Genomic DNA, 20,365 nt, shown 5'->3' on the forward strand with positions numbered 1-20,365 from the left:
AGGAACAAAAAAAGAACATGAGAGCTCAGATATGTCTTTCTCTATAATTCATAGGACCTTCCTTGCTAAGAAGCTAAAAGCTAAGGCTGATTACAACACGTAAAACTTAGCTGTCAGGAAGTTCACACGACTCATTTTTAAAGTGAAGAAAGTATTTTTTGTTCTACTACCAAGTATGACACTAGTACAGCATCTCAGTTCATTCAGTATCATCCAGCATGTCAAACATTCAGATCCATAGCATAAAAAAAAGAATAAAATTGCAATGGCCACATAACGATCATAATGGCTTACAATTAACAGAGTAATGGGAAGCTGAAAAAGCAGGGTCCCCTATTTGAAAGCTACTTCAGCTTACTTAAAAAAAAAAACACCTTCTCCCGTCCCTCCAAAAAACTTAGGACTCATTCACATATAAAATGTTTCCCTACTCCAAAATAGAACCTTACTGGTTAAGAACTGCAAAACATACTTACTTGCATTCCTCGCTGGATCCTTCAGTCTATATATTAGCATATATGCATTTGTGGAGCTGACGGAGAAAAAGAATATTTACCTGAATTTATGAGATAGGAGGACACTGTTCATTTCAAAAGCTGGTTTATCTCCCCATTACCACCACTAGAAGTTACATTGCACATATCTCAGTAGCGCTCAAACCAAAGAAGGATTTTCAAAAGTAAACATTTTGCTATTTTAAATGATCTTAAACAGCAGCCACAATAGCTTTTAACATTACTTGGAGTATCAACTTTTATTTTCAAGCTAACCTGTCAGGCACATGAGTCTTCAGCCATTCCTTTGCTTACATCAGCCACAAGAAAGGAATGTAGTGTTGTAAGACTTACCTAGCAAAAGCACTGGAATAATAGCCTCTGCTTCCAGAAGACCCACCATATGTTTTCTTAATATCTTCCTGAGTTATCTAATAAAAAATCAATTTAATGATTATTTGAGGAAAATTGTTATAAACATTTATTCTCATTACAAAGGATGGCATTACATATTAACACAGTATTATTATTTCAAAAATATTTCAGATCTGCTTTTTTGTGGAGTGGAACAAAAATCCATTTCACTGCAATCAGCCTCTTCATTTTACAATGAATTTAACAGATCTACAAATACACTTCTCTAAGCAAGGAAATATTCTCAGTATATATAGGAAGGCCAAACTCTAAATCCAGCAGTCTGTACGTGAATAAAGGCTTCTGTTTAAATCATCCCTTGCTTAGCATCAAGATCTTGCTGGCATGACATGAGAACTGACCATAAAGTCTGGTATGCTTTTTACAACCTTCCTCTTAAATACAGAGAGAGAAATACTACACTTAAATTGTTATGGGAAGAACACGCTATATTCCACTTATGCAGAAAGCAGAGGGCAACACAAGGAAACTGAAGATAAATCTATCAAGTAAAAGCTCCAGACCAACTGTTCCCATCACACGGGCTGAATCAGAACACAGATGACCTCACATCTCAGTCAGCTGAACCAGGTAGACTCAGATGTGACACTCTCCAGACAACTAGCACCGCAGGCTGGTTTTTACTGCACGGTTTGAGCAAAAAACAGATCATGCCTCAGGCAACGGACTAAAACGCAACCTGACTAGCAACTACCAAGACTAAAGAAGGGGTTACACTGAGAACTGGTGTCACAGCGTAACTGACCGCTACATTTGTACGCTACCTGATATACACCGCTGCCTGCAAGAGGCAACTGTGCTCTGACTTTGAGTGCAATGTAAAAATTCAGGAGGGATGAAGGGAGAATAGAATAAAAAGGCTCCTGCTTCAAAGAGGTAGTGGCTAAGATCTGTAATCAGCACCAACAGTGTATGGCAAACAAAAGTGGAAGGGGAGGGAGGCGGCTGGAGAAAAGGAAAAACAAGTAAAAATCCTGCTACTGTCCACCCCTTGAATCAACACAAAGAATGATACATCAAACCAACTACAGAGTGCAACAGCTCTGTTAAATGCAGGTGAAAAATCACATGAAAAGTAAAAACACAGTGATTCATTTATGTGTACCTAAGACAAAAATATTAGTTTTACCTTGCTAACATGTTGATCATTAAAGCTGTACCACTGGTCATCACTAAAAGACTTTATACAGGCATAGTAATGGCCACCAGCAGCACTTCCAGAATGGACCATAACAGAAAAGAGTTCATACAGTAAAGAATTCTGCAGAGAGAAAAAAAGTGTGGTAAAATACACAAAGAAAAGGTGAGCAAATTATTTAAAAAGTATTTTAAAACATTTACATTAACCCACATATATAAATAGTTGTATGTTAAAAAGAGATCTCTGCAACAGAAACACATTACTGCAGCAGATACAGTTTCAGCTTCCATTTGTTAAATACTATACAGGAGTATTTAATAAAAGAAATAAAGAGGAATTTCCCCTTTGGCTGCAGGAGAGAGTTGGAGGAAAGGAAAGAGAGGCTTAAGACATGGAAGTGTAGTTTTTGAGACTGCACTAATACCTTAACTGACTTAATGCATCTCTTTTCAGAATAAACTCTGAATGTGAAAATAGACTAACAGAAACCTACAGTAATTTCCATACCTACAAGGAAATAGTGTAACACAAGACATGAAATTAGCATTACTGAAAATAATCCTCAGGCTGAAAAATACAGACTCTGAAAATGCAAACTATGAGGCATTCTGATTCATAAGAAATGAATCAGAAAAATTCCCAATCTTCCTTGCTAAATTAAGATACTTTTGCAGCATGCTTTTGACCACAGTCTTCAAAATAAAGCACTGTTCACACGAAAATCTTCAATTTGAGCTTCTGTTACCGAAACAGGTTAACTAGAAATCCTCAGTCTGACAAGTTGCAAAGAACCCCTACTCTCCTGTGCTCTCCAAATGAGTTGCACACTTTTCTTTACTGTAGCATCAATTTTTTTGGAATTTGAATAAAAATGCAGCCTTTTTTTTCAAGAAACAATTATTTATATGTATTATTATTTACATTTGTGTCAGACTGACCCCATTCAGCAACTAAGCAGTCACTCAGTCACTCTCTGCTCCCCAAGTGGGATGCTGGAAAGAATCCAAAGAGTGAAAGTAAGAACTTGTGGGTGAAGATGACAGTTTAGTAACTGAAGACGACTGAGTGGCACAAAGGCAATCAATCACTTGGTACCTCCCATCAGCAGATCAATGCCCAGTCAGCTTCCAAGTAACATTATTTTGTAAAGAACAAACTCCCAGCTTTAACTGCTGAAGGTTATTAAATTCAGGTATTAGATAGCATGGAATATCCCCCTAGTCAATTCAGGTCAACTTGGCACTGTATAAGAACTGTTCAGTATCAGCTAAAACACTGGTGTGCTATCAACACTTTATTTAGTCACAAATCCAAAACTGAGCATCATACAGGCTCCTGCAAAACAAGTTAAATCCATACCAATCAGATTCAGTACATTTCTAAACATACCTTTTCACTGCCAACTTTAGCAATTCTTTCTGCTGCACTGTTGCTTTCGAGGCAGATTCCTTCATCAACACCATCATCATTAGAAAAATCATTGCTCATCTGGTCACTGTGACAACTGCCTTCGTTTTCTGCTCCACTATCAGTGCAACTCTCAGTCTGAGGAGACTTCTTAAAAATAAACATCAATATTATACATTTGCAGTCACACGGAACAAGAAATCACAACATTTGAGAATTACAAATCAAAATCTGTAAAATAATGAAAAAATACTACAGACATCTGCAAATCAATGCAAAGAACTGATTTATTTCTGTCAGAGTGTATTTAGTCTGCCTCTTAGATCAGTACTTTCACGTCTTGCATGAAACTGAATGGTAATTACTTGGCAAGCTTACACTGGTTAATATTCCATTTATAAAGTTTATTCAAATACTTTTAAGTCTAACAGCAGATGAAAAATGCTGTTATAGCATGGCCATATTAATTAGAAGTGATTCAACCAGAAGTATTTTCATTCACAGTCAAATGTTTTCCATCCCAACTCAATGGCCAGAGTTCAGTAGAAGACTAATTACTCTTCTAATAACTTATAAGCAAGATGTCACCCACACTACAAAAGCAGTTCATTAAGTACACGTTGATTAAATACAGAAAATGCTATTTCCTGATTGTCTTTACTCTGGAAAATCTTCTGATTTTCTAACAGTTGATAACTTAGTCTCCAGCTCTCTTCTCCCAAATCAATCATTCTCATCTGGCTCCGCATTAACACTCTGAGAGGTGTGGAATTGTTTACATGGTATAATTTGTAAGCTGCAGGGTTTTTTGTTGCTGGTGGGTTTTTTGTTTGTTTTTAAACAGAGACAAAAACATTTTCATTTGCATACCAATGTAGTCTTTTTCTTATACCACTACACAAACAGGAGTCCACTCCTGGGTAAATGATAACATCTTTTTAGTGACTATAAAGTAACAATGTCTTCACCGTCAGACACCTTAAATGCTTCTTGGTGAATGTAATGGCACAAAACAAATTTTGGCCAAAACTAGAGGAAAACAGAAGTGAATTTCTCCCCCTCCACCCCTCCCCACCGAAGGAATTAATTCATGTTTTCTGGACTATCTTCCAGTATTCGGTTTCAAAACTTTACGTTACCTCTTGTAAGCAAAGCAGACTCACATTTTGCTCTGGATTTGTACAGAGTAAAGATTTGAGACGTTTTAAATTGCTCATTAAGACATCACAGAATATCAGAGTTGAAAGGGATGAACAAGGATCATTGATTCCAACCCTTGGCTCCACACAGGACCACCCAAAACCCAAACATCTCAGGGCACTGTCTAAACGCTCCGTGAACTCTAGCAGCAAAGTGCCATGCCCACAGCCCCGGGCAGCCTGTTTCAGTGCCTGATCACCCTCTGATCAGGAATCTTTTCTAAACACCCAGCCTGACCCTCCCTCAATGCATCTCCGTGCCATTCCCTTGGGTATTGCTGTCACCAGAAAGCAGAGCTCAGAGCTGCCCCTCCACTCCCTGAGAGGAGTTTTAGGCCACGATGAGGCCTACCCCTCAGCCTCCATTTCTCTGAGCTTCTCTGAGCAAACCAAGGGACCTCAACAGCTCCTCATACACTTTATCCTCTAGATCCTCCACCATCTTTGTTAACTTTCTTTGGATGCTCTCTACTAGCTTTGCATCTTTCTTTATACTGTGAAACTCAATGCACACAGTATTGAGGTGAGGATGCAACAGTGTGGAGGAGAGCGGTATAATTTCCCTACTCAACTGGCTGGCAGTCTTGGGCCAAATAAAATAAATGAGAAATAGCTTTATGGAAGCACAGAAAACCTAACAGGAATTAGAAAACATGCTTCCATTATAAAATAAAGTCTTCAGACAGATATGAAAACTTCTGATTAATACATCGCCACAGCTAAAGAAAATTTTACGTAGATGAAAGCTAAAATAGGTTTAGTAGGTCAACCCTTGAATTTCCTTAATGAGAAACTTCAAGAAAATTAAAGACTACTTTTCCAAAACAAAAGTCTTTACCTCATCCTCAACATCAATGAAGATACTCATGTCCAGCTCCTCAGGAAAAGTCATACGATCATTCAGCTTAATTCTGTGCATAGTGGTATAATCAAAGTCAAACCTCTTCAGTTGTAATGTCAGCAGATAAGGAAAATGCAAGAACCGCAGGCCCTAAACAAAGCAAAGAAGATTAAGCTACTACTGTTAAGACTAATATCTAGCAAAAGTAATTTTCACAAATGACCTGGACAGTGCTTACCTTCCTTGCATCACATTTCTTCTTACATCGCTCACAAAAATACTGATTGGGGCCATCAAGAATCTCAGGCTGAATGAAAGCATGCAGTGCTTCTTCCTAATAATAAAGAGAGGTTACCTGATTTTTGAAGAACTTTTACAATGTAGGTATAAATAGCTTTATGATAAAGTTACAAACAAATTACTCGAATCACCGAAATCAGAAAATTTGCAGAACAAATTGATATTTCCTTCAGATTTTTGGAAACTGAAGGAAGTGTCATTATGTGACTTAGTGGTTTCACTGCTTATCACATATATTGTGAGCTGTGCTTTAATATTAAAGCTCCTCAGAACTTGATTTTTGAGCTACATGACTATCCATCTATTTTTCAATTGTTTTATGAGTAACATTGCTGTTCCTCAAGATTATTCATTTATCTCTTCCAATTTTCTACAATTTAATCTTTAAAACAAAATCAGCATTGACTATTAGAAGACTTATTAATATATTTCCAAATATTAGTGATAGTTTATACAAAAAAGTGAAAAAAATTCTACATTGTGCAGTCCACAATACCTCCTGCCTGCCAATTGTGTAACTGTTACCTTTGAAGAGGTAACCCTTAGGAAGTCTCAGAACTACTAAACATTTCTAACATTCCCATATATACGCTTCAAAAGATGCCACAAGAGATGAAGTAATAGATTTGTATGAAAAAGGCTATTTCATCTTTCTTGTACTTCACAGAAAGAAGAGAACACAGGTTGGAAGGAACTTCTGGACTATCTCCAGTTACTGAAGCTTTAATTTTCAGCACAGTAAAATGCCATAACAAACAATTCAAACTAATTTTTGTGTGGCTGAAGATAGGTACTTAGAATTAAGTTTTCTACACAGAAATGCATCATAATGTAGTTAGTAGTTTGATACTAACATATCTTACTGCTTGCATTTATTTAATATCTGAACAGAAACAGTAGAATCTTTATGAGAAGATGAATTATGATTAACAATTAAGCAAAGCTTATTAGAAAAAGCTACTAATTTCCACCTCAGATTTTTAGAGCTCATAGTTTTTCCACATCCACTCTACTAAAAATAAAAGACCTTTCCAACCTAGCTTAGATTTCTAAGACATTAAGCAAAGGTAAATATCACATCATCCATGTTCTTATTTTCTTTCCTAGTTTTAGTTTGGCCATGACACTACACACAAAGCAAGTTCACAGAAAAGTAGTTTTAACTCATCTCTGCTCAAAAAACCCAAACAATAAATCTACTAGCACCCATACTTCAACCTTTAGTAGAAAAGTTACAAAAGATAATGAACCCTAAAAACATTTACGACTATATTTGCCATATCTCCAGAATGCTAGTTTTTGCAACATAAGTTATGGATGCCTCATCCTTGGAAGTGTTCAAGGCTAGGCTGGACAGGGCCCTGGGCAGCCTGGTCTAGGATAGGAGCCCTGCCCATAGCAGGGAGATTGGAATTGGGTGTCTTTAACACCCTTCCAACCCCAGTCATTCTGCAATTCCATGAATTTCCACTGCTTTCTAGTAACAACTTCAGCACATCAGCTAGTTCCTCACTGAATCCACTCATCTCTCAGCTATTTTTCATCTGTAAAATTCATATGGTTTAGAGTAAAAAAAAAATTTTAGGTTCAGCCTACAAATGCTGACAAATTCAGGCATATAATTTTCTACAAAATCAATGCGTTAATTGTTGCCCTGGTTTACCTAAAATAAGCAGCTATATATTTTGTCTGTATCTCTACTGATGTCAAAGAGACCAGTTCTGGTTTTTTAAACCATGCTCTTAAGCTATGCAGATAGTTACTGAAAAAGAACAATCCTGAGATAGGTACTGACAAGACCTCAGCGTCCAAGCGAGGTTACAGCTGTGCTGTTGTACATGACATGAACTCAGGGAATAGGGAATAAAAAACTCAAAATGCAGACCTTAAAGTTTTAAATGTTTTAAAACTTATTTCATTTAGGTAATTAAAAAAATCTAACATCCTTCCAATAAGTTCTTCAGCGTTCTCATTTAAGTAGTAACATATTTACAGATGAAAACAACATTTCAAGCAGCTTCATTTTTTGGTAGTACACAATGTCGAACAGTGGGATAACGCACTTCATGTGGCATATCTACACATTAACCTTACTTTAAGCTTGTACATCCATTCTCTCTTATTAGAAAGTAATGGAAAATCACTTACCTCTAACTAGAGTTCTTTGAAGGTAGTATCCTCCTTAGATCCCCTATCTTGGGTTGTGTCGCCTGCTGCAAGTTCCCTCAGGAGCTGACTAGCAAGGTCTAAGAAGTTTTACATTCCCTTCTATAAGCCCTATTAGCGCATGTGTGAAGTTTTTGATCTCTCGCTTATATCCTTTTACCTACACCTACTAAATCATCATCATCTATGGATCAATGGAGGATACTACCTTCAGAGAATTCCATTTAGAAACAGGCGATTTTTCCCTTCTCCAAAAGCAAGTATCCTCCATATCTCCCCACTGCTGAAGACTACAAAACTAAAAATCACATCTGCTGTAAGTATGACAAGTGCAGGGAGGAGAATCAACTGCATATAATCAGAGTAGGAATTGAAAAAAAGCTCAAAAATTGAAGCATCAATACAAACTGCAACCATGTAACTCTGTAACAAGTCTTTAAAACTATCTTCTCTTGGAGTATAGAAAACCCAATAATGCCTGATTTACAGGAAAAATATTGAATACTACTGAAAGTAATCTGACATTTAAGTCCTTTTTGGTTCAAGCTTCCTGCATTTTTAAAAATGCACAAACAATGTGTCTTTTTTTAAATAGCATCCTGCTGGAGACTTTTTCCTATCGAGAAAACTGATTTCAATTGGAGACACATATACGACGTATTCTAAATGCAGAATGCAGTTATGGAGTAATGCTGTCATTGTTTTGCTTAATAGACCTGAAAAGTCTCATCATCATCAAATAATAGAAACTAAAATAAAGAATTCTGCTTTATGGAATATTTCCAGAAATGTCTTAAAAAGGTAAAAAAATGTTACAATCTATATAAAACATCACTGGAACTGCAGCCCAAAAGACAGCTTTAAAAAGCTGGATGTTTCTGAAAAGTTTAAAGCACTATAAAAAAAGAATTCAAAGATCTTACTAAACTGAATTCTTCTTGTGAGATCAACGTCTTTCATATCTTTACTGCTTCTTAAGACTGGTATTTGAAATACAGAGCACCTTGAGCTTACATAGCATTTTAACCTGATTCTGACAATTCTTAACAGAATGCTGTTAAGAACCACAGAATAGTAGTGCTTCAAAAAAGCCAACATGCTAAAGACAAAAGGTAAAAATACTTGAAATATAATAAGTAACACTGGTAAGCCAATTATGCAATATGTGATTGTTTAAATCAACCTTTACCCAAAGACTTCAATTTTTTCTTCCTCTCTCTCACAACCTCATCCATATTACAGACATTTTAAGCCACAACAGTGGATTTCCATTTGTAATGACTTATTTTCATGGAATAGTGAAAAAAACAGAGCTTCCACAAATGTACTAATATATATGCTTGCCAACATCATCACTGATTTCAGAAGTGAACTTCAGAAAGCATAGCAACAACACTGCAATTAAGCTAAAAATTCAGTCCATCTTCTGTTCTTTTACTAAGATTTTCAACAGAGCTATGAAAATTTAGCAGATGTGCCAATAAAGAGAACAGCCCAAAGAAAACTTAGCAATCTCAAAAAATATTTCGGATAAATGCTGAAAATTCTATCAGGAAGAAAATAACTGATTACTTCAGCCTGGAGGCAATAAAGTTGCATTTCCCCTCCCCTTATACATGCACCAGTAGGACTCATTGAAGGGTAAAAGAAAAAACAAAACAGAAAAATAAACCAATAAGCCAAAAAAAATCTTCTAGAACTTGCTAGCTGGTTCACTGCACAAAGACGAACACCCCAAGATGGAGTATCTAGGATGATACTTACCATGAAACAAATTATACCACTGTCGCATTATGTATTCTATGTGTATGGATGCACTATTAGTCAGCATAATAGTACACACCACGCTAGCAAACGCCTGGTTGGAGCCATATGGACGGATGACCAAAGGAATATCCAGGTACGTGTCGATTCTCCAGCCTTCATAGCCACATTCTAGACATCGTACATAGTCTTTCAGTTTGCCTTGATACAGCTGATTTATAAGATCGGCCTGAAACAGACATTTAACACTGCTTTAAACGTAAGTAAAAGAACATTTCTTCTCTTTAGTTTTACAAGAAAACATCTTTTTAAACTAACTGCATAGCTACAGTCAGAATTGTCATTTCCTAGCAGAACACCCAACTCTTGATTCTCATCCCCCCCCCCCCCCCATTTCCCTGATCTACCACTGCACAGAACGTGTGTTAGAACAGCTTCTCAAACCACGTTACATAAGCTGTGCAGCTTGAGCTGCAAGGGCCCACTAAGTAACCTAAAAAATACCACCAGTGAGAAAGTTATGACTGAAGTAGTTACATAACCACTTCCTGTGCTTCAAATCAAGAATATCCCAAGTCCAGAATATTTCACTTTTAACTGGAGGAAAAAAAAGGGACATTCAGAAATGCAGTTTAGCTCCAATAATAAGAATAGCATACAAGAAAATTGGCAACTTCTGAAGTCTACCAATAATCTCGTATTTAAAAAATCAGTTTTCATTTTTTTTACAAGCATCTGTAAAAACAAACACAAAAACCACCACACCCTGAATTACTGGAACAGTACTGACACAATTACCTGCTCTGTTTGCTTCCATTTTTGCTCCAAAGCATCGAACATAACTCTACAAAGCTCCTGTACATCATGTTGCTGCCACGCTGTTAGAAATTGAAAATAATTACAATGTTATCTACCCAATTGTGAGAATGCTTCCTAAAGCTATCCATTTGTTTTTAAGTCTCTTCCACATTTACTACACTAATCTCTGTTGGGCAGCACTCAATTCCACAGGCAGCTAGCTCTTAAGACAGGAAAACAAGCAACCAACTTGCTCACAGTACTCGTGTATAAACAAGAACTCTGTATACGAACAAGAACGTACGCAGAAGTGCTAAAATGCACTATTTTAAGATAGAATGGAAATGGTTCTGATTAACCCCTACTTCGTGCTGATCCCCCAGAACTCTAAAAGGTACTGTTCTCCACCCCACTCCCCCTTCCATTACATGTAAAGACATGTATTGTGTAAGTTGTCTGTGGAAAAAATCAGCTGACTGAAGAAAAAGTGCACTAGATAAGTTTCACAATACTAGCTGATTTTATGGAATTCTGCACATAATATTCATCTTAACTGAAGTGCACGCATTTGACATGAGAGATTCACAATAGATGCAATTTTCCTCTGAAGAGCAACTTGTTTAAACCAATTAACAGTTGTAATGATACCTTAATTACAAAACTAATCTTCTCTTTAACAGCCTAAAACTCTCAGATGTTATTTCTTTAGAAAAAAACACTACAACCAAGTATCAATTTAAGCTATATTGCTTCCATCAAATCAAAGTGGATTTTAATCGTTAATTTTAATTATCTAGGTATTTTTCCTCCATCAACATCAGTGTAGGCCATCAACAGGAAACAGCTGAAGTAAATCCCACAAACTTAATAGATGTGATTACCCTCACTACTATCCCATCCGAAACTCCGTGTAACATCTGTTGTTTCGATTGCTCTTTTCTTGCTGGTCTGCAGTAAAACAAACAGCCTTTGAAGCTGGTAGGGGATACTCGTCACAGGATCCTCTTCTGATTCCTCAAATTCCCATCTATATACAACAAATTATTTGACAATTAAAAATACTGTTAAAATATTACTCAAAGAGACAAAGCAGTATTTCATTTTTTGCAACATACGATGATGCTTTCTTTCTGTGTATAAATCTAAAACACACTAATGAAATAATTTTGAAACTTTACTATACAAATACAGACAAGAACAGCACTTAGAACGTCATATTTAGTTCTGTTTTCTAGATGTGGCATTTTCTTTTAGAAGCTTGTGTATGCCACACCAGTAACACCTGAGGACGGCAGTAACATCAGAAGGTGCTAAGCAGAGAAGTTACACTGGACTATCAGGTTTGATTTGAAGTATGAATTCTTCCCCCCTCCCCCAGAAAATTTCTCCATTCCCTTTCTGTGTTCTGCTCTTTGTCTATCTACATCACTCTACCCGCTACGCAATCAGAGTTTGCTATTAAAGTTCAGATGCTTTTCAATATCCAAAAGACAAAATTTTGACAGGAAACATTCAAAAAGGGTTTCCTACCATAGGATGCCAGGACAAACGTGAGATGCTCACTATAATAATTTTAAGAATCTGTCTGAATCATATATACTCACTTATATAATGCATTTCTAAATTCAGGAGTCATGAAAAGTGTTTGTAAAAGGCTGTTCAGGTAGCAAGTCATTGCTTGATTTACCAGACCCACATAACCTAAAAAATACAAAGGAGATGGAAATAATGTAAAAAAAAATGGCAAATCACTAAGAATTAAAATATATTTTAAAAGAAATCAATTCTGGGACTATATTCATTAAGAACTGCATCCAGCTGTTGTCATTCATTGTCTTTTTCGCTATAAAAAGTGGGGGAATATTACAATCATTTATTTCAAAGAGAGCATTAAAGCGACTGTTAACACAGAGATCATTTCCCTTAATTTCACAGTTATTTCAGTCATAATGAATCACGTATCAAAATGACCAGCAATATTCTATGTTGTCTACTCCACCAATAGACATAGGTGAAACTAGGAATATGTTAGTAATTAAATATTTTATAGAAGAATCTAGAATTTGTTAATAAACACTTTGTATAGCAGTTTGCTGACTGCCTTTGTCAACTCAAAAATATCCTAGTTGTAAATGAAATTTGTATCTGCAGTGGGTTGCATTAAATTCTCTGAACTATAAACCAAAGACCTACAGAGTGCCCACGTATATACATCTTTCATAATCTTCCACACTAATTAAAACTGCTACCAAAATCCAGCACAGTTATTAGTTGAAAAGAAATTTATATTATTGACATTTTAACACTTTCTCCAAAGCGTCTAACATTAATAGCTAATAAGCAAACAGTATATACTGAAGTATAATGTAATAAGGAAATGAAATATTCTTACTTGTACCCTGAAGCTCTTAGTAACAGTATTAAATACATCTCAATTCCATGTTACCAACAAAAAGGCAGATAACTCCATATTAACACATTCTTTGAAGATACCAACTTGGGCAACATATATTTATTCCTCCATACAACTCATTTTAGTTTTATTAAATGGAAGAAATGCAGCAGATAAACATTCTCATTTGAAAAAAATCTTGAACAGACACGAAGGGGTGTAATATAATGCTGCCTTTGTGTCCGCTCCCAAATAACACTATTAGGAGATGGTCTCACTAGTGAGCTATAACTTTGTGGACACATTGTGGCATAAACGAAAGTAAAAAGCAAAACCACTAATGTATGTTGCAGAACTCAGATTAACAGCTCAAACACCTAAGGATTAAAAACACCTGCCTTGAGCAGGGGGGTTGAACTGCAGAGGTCCCTTCCAGCTCAGCTATTCTGCTGTTACTATGAAAAACCCAATTAAAGTTGAGTGGTTGTAGAGAAGATTGCTAAGAATACGAAGTAAAAATCTAGGCTAGTATGAAACACAGCAAGGACATTCCAATCAAGTATTTCGTGCCTGTAAGAATTAAGCACCTGTCAATCTTCAGACACAGTGCATAGCTTGTTAGCGTGACAGAGCTACGACCAGAAAAACGTTGAGGAAAATTCCAGCCAGGTTTTGTTTTTCTCTCTTCTGGCAATTGCTTGAACATTTTTTTTTATGAGCCAAAAGAGCTAGAAGGCAAACAGAGCAAAAAGCTGTGACGCACAGGTTGTGGGAGGTGGCAGCAGCTGCCAGCTGGGCACAGGTTGCCTTGGCCTGCCCTCTCTGTGCTGCAAAGGGGCCTGCCCAGCCTCACGGCATCTGCCCTGGCACCAAGCTGCACTCCCCTTTCCAAGAGGGAGTATGCTCACTGCTGGCGTGCCAGTAGCAATGCTTCTCTTGGGGAATCATGGTAGAAGCAGAGAATCCAGAACTGGAGGGCTACAAGAGGAATATTTTAGCTAACACCTGGAGTGCAAAGATTTGAGAGCAGCTCTCTAAAAAAATATCATCAAGTACCCAATAAGCTGCAAATGAAAACACATAACTTTCTTGGGATGAATACTGTTCAGTAACGTAATCACAACTCCTGAGCCAAGTAGTAGATTAATACTGAGAGGGGTCCCTGGCAATTAGAATCGCATTGTCACAAGTTGGGATACAGCTCTGCTGTTCATAAGACATGAGAAAAACCTAGAAAATGTAACAGAAGATGTATTGGTGCAGAATGGTTTTTGGGGGGTGCTTGTTTTGTGATTTTTTTTTTTTTTAGTAAAGTAGAATTTACATCAAAAATCCTGAAGATGTTGCTATTTCCAAGTATGCTAAGAATTAGTAATCAGCAAAGCATTTACAAGAGAGAACACTGTACCTGTCTCTGATTTGCTCAGGACTGAAGAGTAAGAGTAGCTTTGACTGACGTAGTCATTGGTACAGCCAACAGAGCCCTCTCTTGGAAGAGGGCCTATAAATCTGTCCTGGGCACTGTCTTCTGTTGTACCTGACTCCTCCTAAAACATAAATACATTTTATGCAGAAATTAGACAAATTATTTCTCTCACAGCTAAAAAAAATAATCTTAGTGGATCATTTTTTAATTTTTAACATAATAAAGAAGAATTACAATTGCTAAGGTAACTTCAGTTCTGCCCTCCAAATTTGCAATGCATTGAGAAAGGATTCTTTTCATCTGTGGATGTAAATAGGCCTTACAATACTATACATGATCAAATACAGTGCTCTAATGCATACCACAAAGCAAGTTTGCAATTTATCATCTCCTGTTTCTCAAGTTTACTGCAGTGACATCTGAAACAAAATTTTCATTCACTTTTTAAATGAAAGAAGTACAATTCTTTCACAATTACATTCCAATTCTGTCTTGCACATATTTAATCTTTTCTTTCTTTTTCATAATCAAGTCCACAAAGACTAAGTTCTTATGTCGACATAAGAACTGAGTAACAAATCTTAATACATCACTGCCTTTCCGATCCGTGATTTAAATAAACTGTGACTATGTTTAACTTTCAATCCATCACATCTTAGGCAATATTTTGTTATGGCAGACAATTGTTTGCAGCAACACTGACCAATCAGTTTTTTTTTTTTATAAATAACCCAATTGAAAACAGCTAACTCTGCTGTTGATGCCAGACTACAATTTCTGAGAAACGTCAGTGACCGACCACTGCTTTCAAACAACCACAGGAAAAGAATAAAGTATATGATGGAACTGTTAAGATTGGGATTAACAACAATGGATTGTTAAGACTTCTCTCTACACGTGTCGTAGATCAATCACACAACCTTAAGAAGTTAATCATACCAAAACATTAATACTTGACAAGCACAGATAAAAAGTGACTGCTCATCACTACTAACGGAATTGGACTTAAGATAAACCTAGGAGTGTTACATAGTCTTCAAGTCAGTTGAGAAGTCTCCTGAGGTACAGTTTATATGAAATACATCCCCCAATTTCATTTTCTAACATTACTATATGAACAATACACACAACATACCTACTCACCCAACACTAAACCTTAAGATTAAGAATTTACTAACCTGCATTATATGAGGTTGCTCACCATCTTTGTCTGTCAAATGCAGAAAGTTCTTCTTCCCTGGCTCAAAACCAGCATCAAGAATAGTTTTGTCACTGTTCTGATCTATTGGAGTCTGTTAAAAAAATAAAGCACTTTATTTTTTTAAACAGATTTATAGGCAATTAATAGATTCTGTCCAAGTACATTGCTTGAAGTAGCTTCTGGCACACTAAGATGAAATGAAAATAAATAACAATTATCCAGTATAAACAAAACTTATTCATTATTAACACTGAAAGAACTTGGTAAACTGTTCCACTAACAATACTAAGCATTATAATACAGTCTAATACTTAGAACTTGGGCAATCTCTTCAGGAGACAAAGACACTGGTCTACAAATTGACAGCAGAATATCAGACCATCAAATCCCCTACATGCCTGCACAGCTTTGTTTTCTAAAAGGAAAAAATGAAGTTCAGCAAGCAAAAACAAGTATTGAAATAAACTTATGGCTGTTTCTTAAGGAATTTCAAAGTCTTTTAAGTGCATCTCTAAGAGTAGTATTAACTAAGACCTACACCAATCTACAACAAGTCACAGAAATAATGTTAGGTGATTTTTTTTGTATTATACATTCAAACAAGTATCAGAAGAACCACTGAAAGTTACCACACAGTATTACTTCTTAATGATTAAATTCCTATATCAATTAAGAGCACATTTTGAGATTAAAACGTAGATATAATACAGTAACATCCTGCCAAATCAAAATACTGGTGTCAGCCACTCTGGTGCACCTATTATTTTTACAGAGATTAACTAAAAAAAAAATCACTATTCCATATTCACTATGCAATATGGATAGCATGTGTCTATAATGTTGAGTCTTGAATATTTGCTATCAACAAGAAACTAGAAGTACTTTTGCCATACCATATCAGTTACATTGTCTCCATTTCCCCACACTAAATCAAAGGTTCCATTCACATAGCCCACTTTTGAAGCAACGTCTTCAAACAGCTTTTTAAGTGGCGTGGAAGCTGGCACATTCAAGGTAACGCGTTCATTCACTGTCTTCGAATTCGTGGTATCTTGTATTATACACAGCACTCTGGGCTCCTCAGCAGCACTTTCCACCTAAAATGACAGCAGGCAACATGTCAATGAGTAAAGCTGAGAACAACTTGGATTTCAATAAAAAAGATTTCACCAAATCTGGTAAACTTCTATGATCTAAGGATCCTTTCCTTTTCTTAGGTCTGCTTTCATTAAAAGAATCCTACAGTTTTGGAAAAGCTATGTCAAAACCCTTCTTTTTCAAAGAACAATAAGGAATTTGGATGGGTAGAGAAAAACCTCTGAAGTTCTGCACAGAACATTTGCCTTCAAATATATAGAAGACTGCACTGAAGCAGAAACAAACTTTAAAATTACCACTTCAATCTCATGTTTGGTTTTGACGTGGTTATAAATGCTGCTGAGGTAGAAGTACTCCTTTTGTGATTTCTATGAATGTAAACCAGATCTCCAAGCTTCCCAATCAACTTGGAAGCTATCCAATAAAACAATTCTCTTAATCAAACCACAACCAACTTCCTTCTACCAAATCCATGGCTGGGTGAGTCATAGGAGAAATTCTTCTGTCTGATTAAAACAAGTCAACATTGGCCAGACGACTACTAGGAAGCTCACGTATCATGACAAAAGTATTTAAAACAGCAACTTGAATGTATTTGAAATCAGCAAAGCAAAGATGACAACGAAATAAAGGTAAAATTTTATAGTCAGAAAATTCAAGAAAATAGCATTTCCCCAATGCTTTCCAACACTGAGAAACCAGGAGAGCAAATACCTAAGGGAATACAATCAACTCTCTCAGTTATCCAAAGGATAAAACATTATAACTAATACATAAATATAGGAAAGTTGAGGTCAGTAAAAGGAATAATTAGTCCCCAGTGAGTCAGCCTTTTCAACTCGTAACACAAGGCATTAGTGATGCATATCAGATCACCCAAATATCACTCCAGGGCAAAGAGCACATCATCAAAAGAAGCAAATAGATGCATGCAGTTCTATCACCATTTTCAGTGCATAAAACATTAGCAAACAGCAAGAACTGCGCTCATGCTAAAGCTGTCAGCCACATCACAAATGTGCACAGCATAAAGAACCATAAAGAACTAAACAACTCCAACATCCCTTCTATCTCTACATGAGTAATCTCATCACACAGAAGGCCAAAGCGCTGTAGGTTTATCATAAGAGGTCCTAAACACAAAACACCTTAAAAAGGAATAAACATTTTAGTTCGTCATCTTATATTCCAAAACGACAAGATCAGTTGGCAGCCTCCATGCAACTCAAAACCAAAACATTAGCTAACTGCAGCATCTACTTCCATTGAACAGATAGTAGAAATGAATGAGAAATGACAGAGAAGGGCAAATGCAGCTACTCACAATCCGCAATATGTTATGTTTCCTAATTTTTCTTAAGAATTTGAAGCCCAATTTCCCTAGATTGATCAACTTCACTGAAGATTTCAACACAGAACGTTAACTACTTGCTCAAAAATATGCGAGTCACCACTTCCAGCTAGTCTGCAACATCTCATCTTCACACATTTCATCTCAACTGGACAAAGAGAGGCTTATGAACCTCTCTTCTGAGAAGACATACAAAAGTACCCCGAAACATTAACTATACATTAAAAAGAAAACACTTCAAGAGTCAAAGCCAACTTGAGCACGTGCAGACCAAAATCAAGTTTCACCAGTTGTTGCTTCTCAGGATGAGTTCTTTCCATTATATTTTCCACCCAGCTCTGACTTTTTTTTTTTTAATCAAATAATCAGCATACAATTTGACTCTTTCATTTTCTGGTTACAAAAGAGAAGTCTATGGTCTGGTTCAGTGATCCACTTCCTTGATTCTTCTGCAAAAGACAAGCAGCAGCTAAGAACCAGCAGACTCATAGGATCATCCTACTCCCAGGGCCTGGGTTCTCCGCAGCAGCAGGGGCCTGCTCTGGGACTAAGCCCACCTCCTCCATAGCACCCGGCAGGTTAGAGGCTCCTTGTACTACCCATACACGCCCTAGAAAAACTTGAATTAACCCTGGTCTCAAGAAATCCCACAGTAATTTTGCGCTGATCCTACAGCTGCTACTTACATGAAGTATGATCGTGCTAGGAATGGAAGTTTTCCATTTGAGACCCAGTTCCTTTTTGTCACACCGCTTTTACATATCCAACACCATAACTCTCCTTTCCTTTGTGGAATACAGCACTATAAATTCAACTCTTCCTATTCAAAACTTTCTCCGCTGCTTTTGGTTATAAATTAGTCATGACTAATATTGGAGTTACTACTGACATGCACTATCTGATGGAGAACTACGTACAGGAAATAACATTAAGAGAACAATTTACTGAAGATTACAGAAGACTTGCTTGTGCTAGATGTTCCACACCAGACAAATCTTCTCTTGCTCATTCACAGATGTAATTCTGACAGACTGAACTGGTTTAACTTGAGGATAGTATAGCAAAAGATATTAAGCCATTGTTTGCACTGTCACTGCTTCAAGTTCACAGTAAACAGATGAAGCAAAAACCATCTTGATCCCATTCTGTTCACGCCTTGCATTCGCACATACTATCTGAACTACCAAACAACTACACCACCTTGTTTGTGGCTACTTGACTAAAAAAATACCATAAAAAGCATTATCAGCCAGAGATCAACCTCTAGGCTATTCTGACAGACTTACCAAACCAAGTCCTCAGAGTAAACACTCATTTCAGTGGCTACATAATCTGGTATACAAGACAGCTACACAGTTACCGTTTTTTATGGAAAAACTAGAGGGCTACAAAAGCATACTGATGTAAAGGCATATAAACATAACAGCGGAAGCTTTGAACTGAAAAGGCTAATACACACACAATCTTGGTATTCAAGAACATGCATAAAAATTCAACAGCTCATGCTCAAGTTAAGAAATCAAAGCTACAGCATCATGCTGTTACTGTGAATCTTATTTTATAAAGTTGATTTCATCTGTCTACCTGTGCAAATTTCTTCTTCATTTCAGCAAGGGTACTCTGTCTGCAACTCCAAAACATATCCTATAGCATATAAAAACAAAATTAACAAGTCATAACTCTTTAAAATCGTAATTGACCTTCTTGTGCAAGAAATCAGTTTTGCAATATAAAGCGGATTACTACTTCATTCCAAACCACCACTCACAGAAAAACATCAAAAGGAATAGCCACCAAACACTGCAACAACAGCATTCAGACCACATTATATGAGCATTTCAATTCTTATTGGAGATATTACATGACACATTAGTAAGCCATGACACTACAGACTACACTTCAGAGAAAAAAAAAGTATATAAAAATACATCAACAATACTTCAGGAAGTAACCTCATACTAACAAATTCCTTCATTATAGTAAGAAAAACCTTTTACCTCAAATGACTCCAGTGCAAGAATAGCATATAACCCTGTAACTCAGTTCAGTTCATTACGAAGCTGCCAGTTTCCTATGAAACTGCTCCTTCATGCCTCAATTATTTCCTGTAGGAAAGGCTGCATGAGGTCTGTCCAACTCACAGCCTGCACACCACCTGGCACAGCTCACACCGTGGCTGCCCCCTGCACTGCACCACCACAGCAGTGGCTCAGCAGCCCAACCAACCACCAGTGTGTTGTTAGCCAGCTAACCAGAGCAACAGGAGGGGACAACACAGTGCCAGCTCAACTTATGGCAAATAACTGTGTTTTGACACAGAGGATAAACAACATCCTGTGAACAGAGGAAAGT

At 36.7% G+C, this 20,365-nt stretch overlaps 1 protein-coding gene across 7 annotated transcripts in view; it reads right to left on the bottom strand.

Moving 5' to 3' along the window:
- Positions 1-20,365, bottom strand: part of USP47 (ubiquitin specific peptidase 47) — a 52,681-nt gene that overhangs the window by 17,185 nt on the left and 15,131 nt on the right. For 2 of the 7 annotated variants that reach the window (NM_001199582.2, XM_040700815.2), the window contains exons 2-15: positions 19,598-19,657; positions 16,458-16,661; positions 15,542-15,655; positions 14,346-14,484; positions 12,150-12,246; positions 11,427-11,572; positions 10,546-10,625; positions 9,827-9,976; positions 5,756-5,851; positions 5,515-5,667; positions 3,460-3,627; positions 2,059-2,190; positions 849-925; positions 477-532 (exon numbers count right to left, since the gene is read on the bottom strand). In NM_001199582.2, the coding sequence (NP_001186511.1) occupies positions 477-532; positions 849-925; positions 2,059-2,190; positions 3,460-3,627; positions 5,515-5,667; positions 5,756-5,851; positions 9,827-9,976; positions 10,546-10,625; positions 11,427-11,572; positions 12,150-12,246; positions 14,346-14,484; positions 15,542-15,655; positions 16,458-16,661; positions 19,598-19,657 (1,672 nt within the window). Of the gene's footprint in view, positions 1-476; positions 533-848; positions 926-2,058; positions 2,191-3,459; positions 3,628-5,514; positions 5,668-5,755; positions 5,852-9,826; positions 9,977-10,545; positions 10,626-11,426; positions 11,573-12,149; positions 12,247-14,345; positions 14,485-15,541; positions 15,656-16,457; positions 16,662-19,597; positions 19,658-20,365 lie in introns of those variants that run through there. The other 5 variants (XM_015286370.4, XM_040700816.2, XM_015286368.4 and 2 more) reach the window with 4 other exon arrangements.

This window comes from Gallus gallus, chromosome 5, assembly GCF_016699485.2.
Source record: "Gallus gallus isolate bGalGal1 chromosome 5, bGalGal1.mat.broiler.GRCg7b, whole genome shotgun sequence".
Classification (NCBI taxonomy): domain Eukaryota; kingdom Metazoa; phylum Chordata; class Aves; order Galliformes; family Phasianidae; genus Gallus; species Gallus gallus.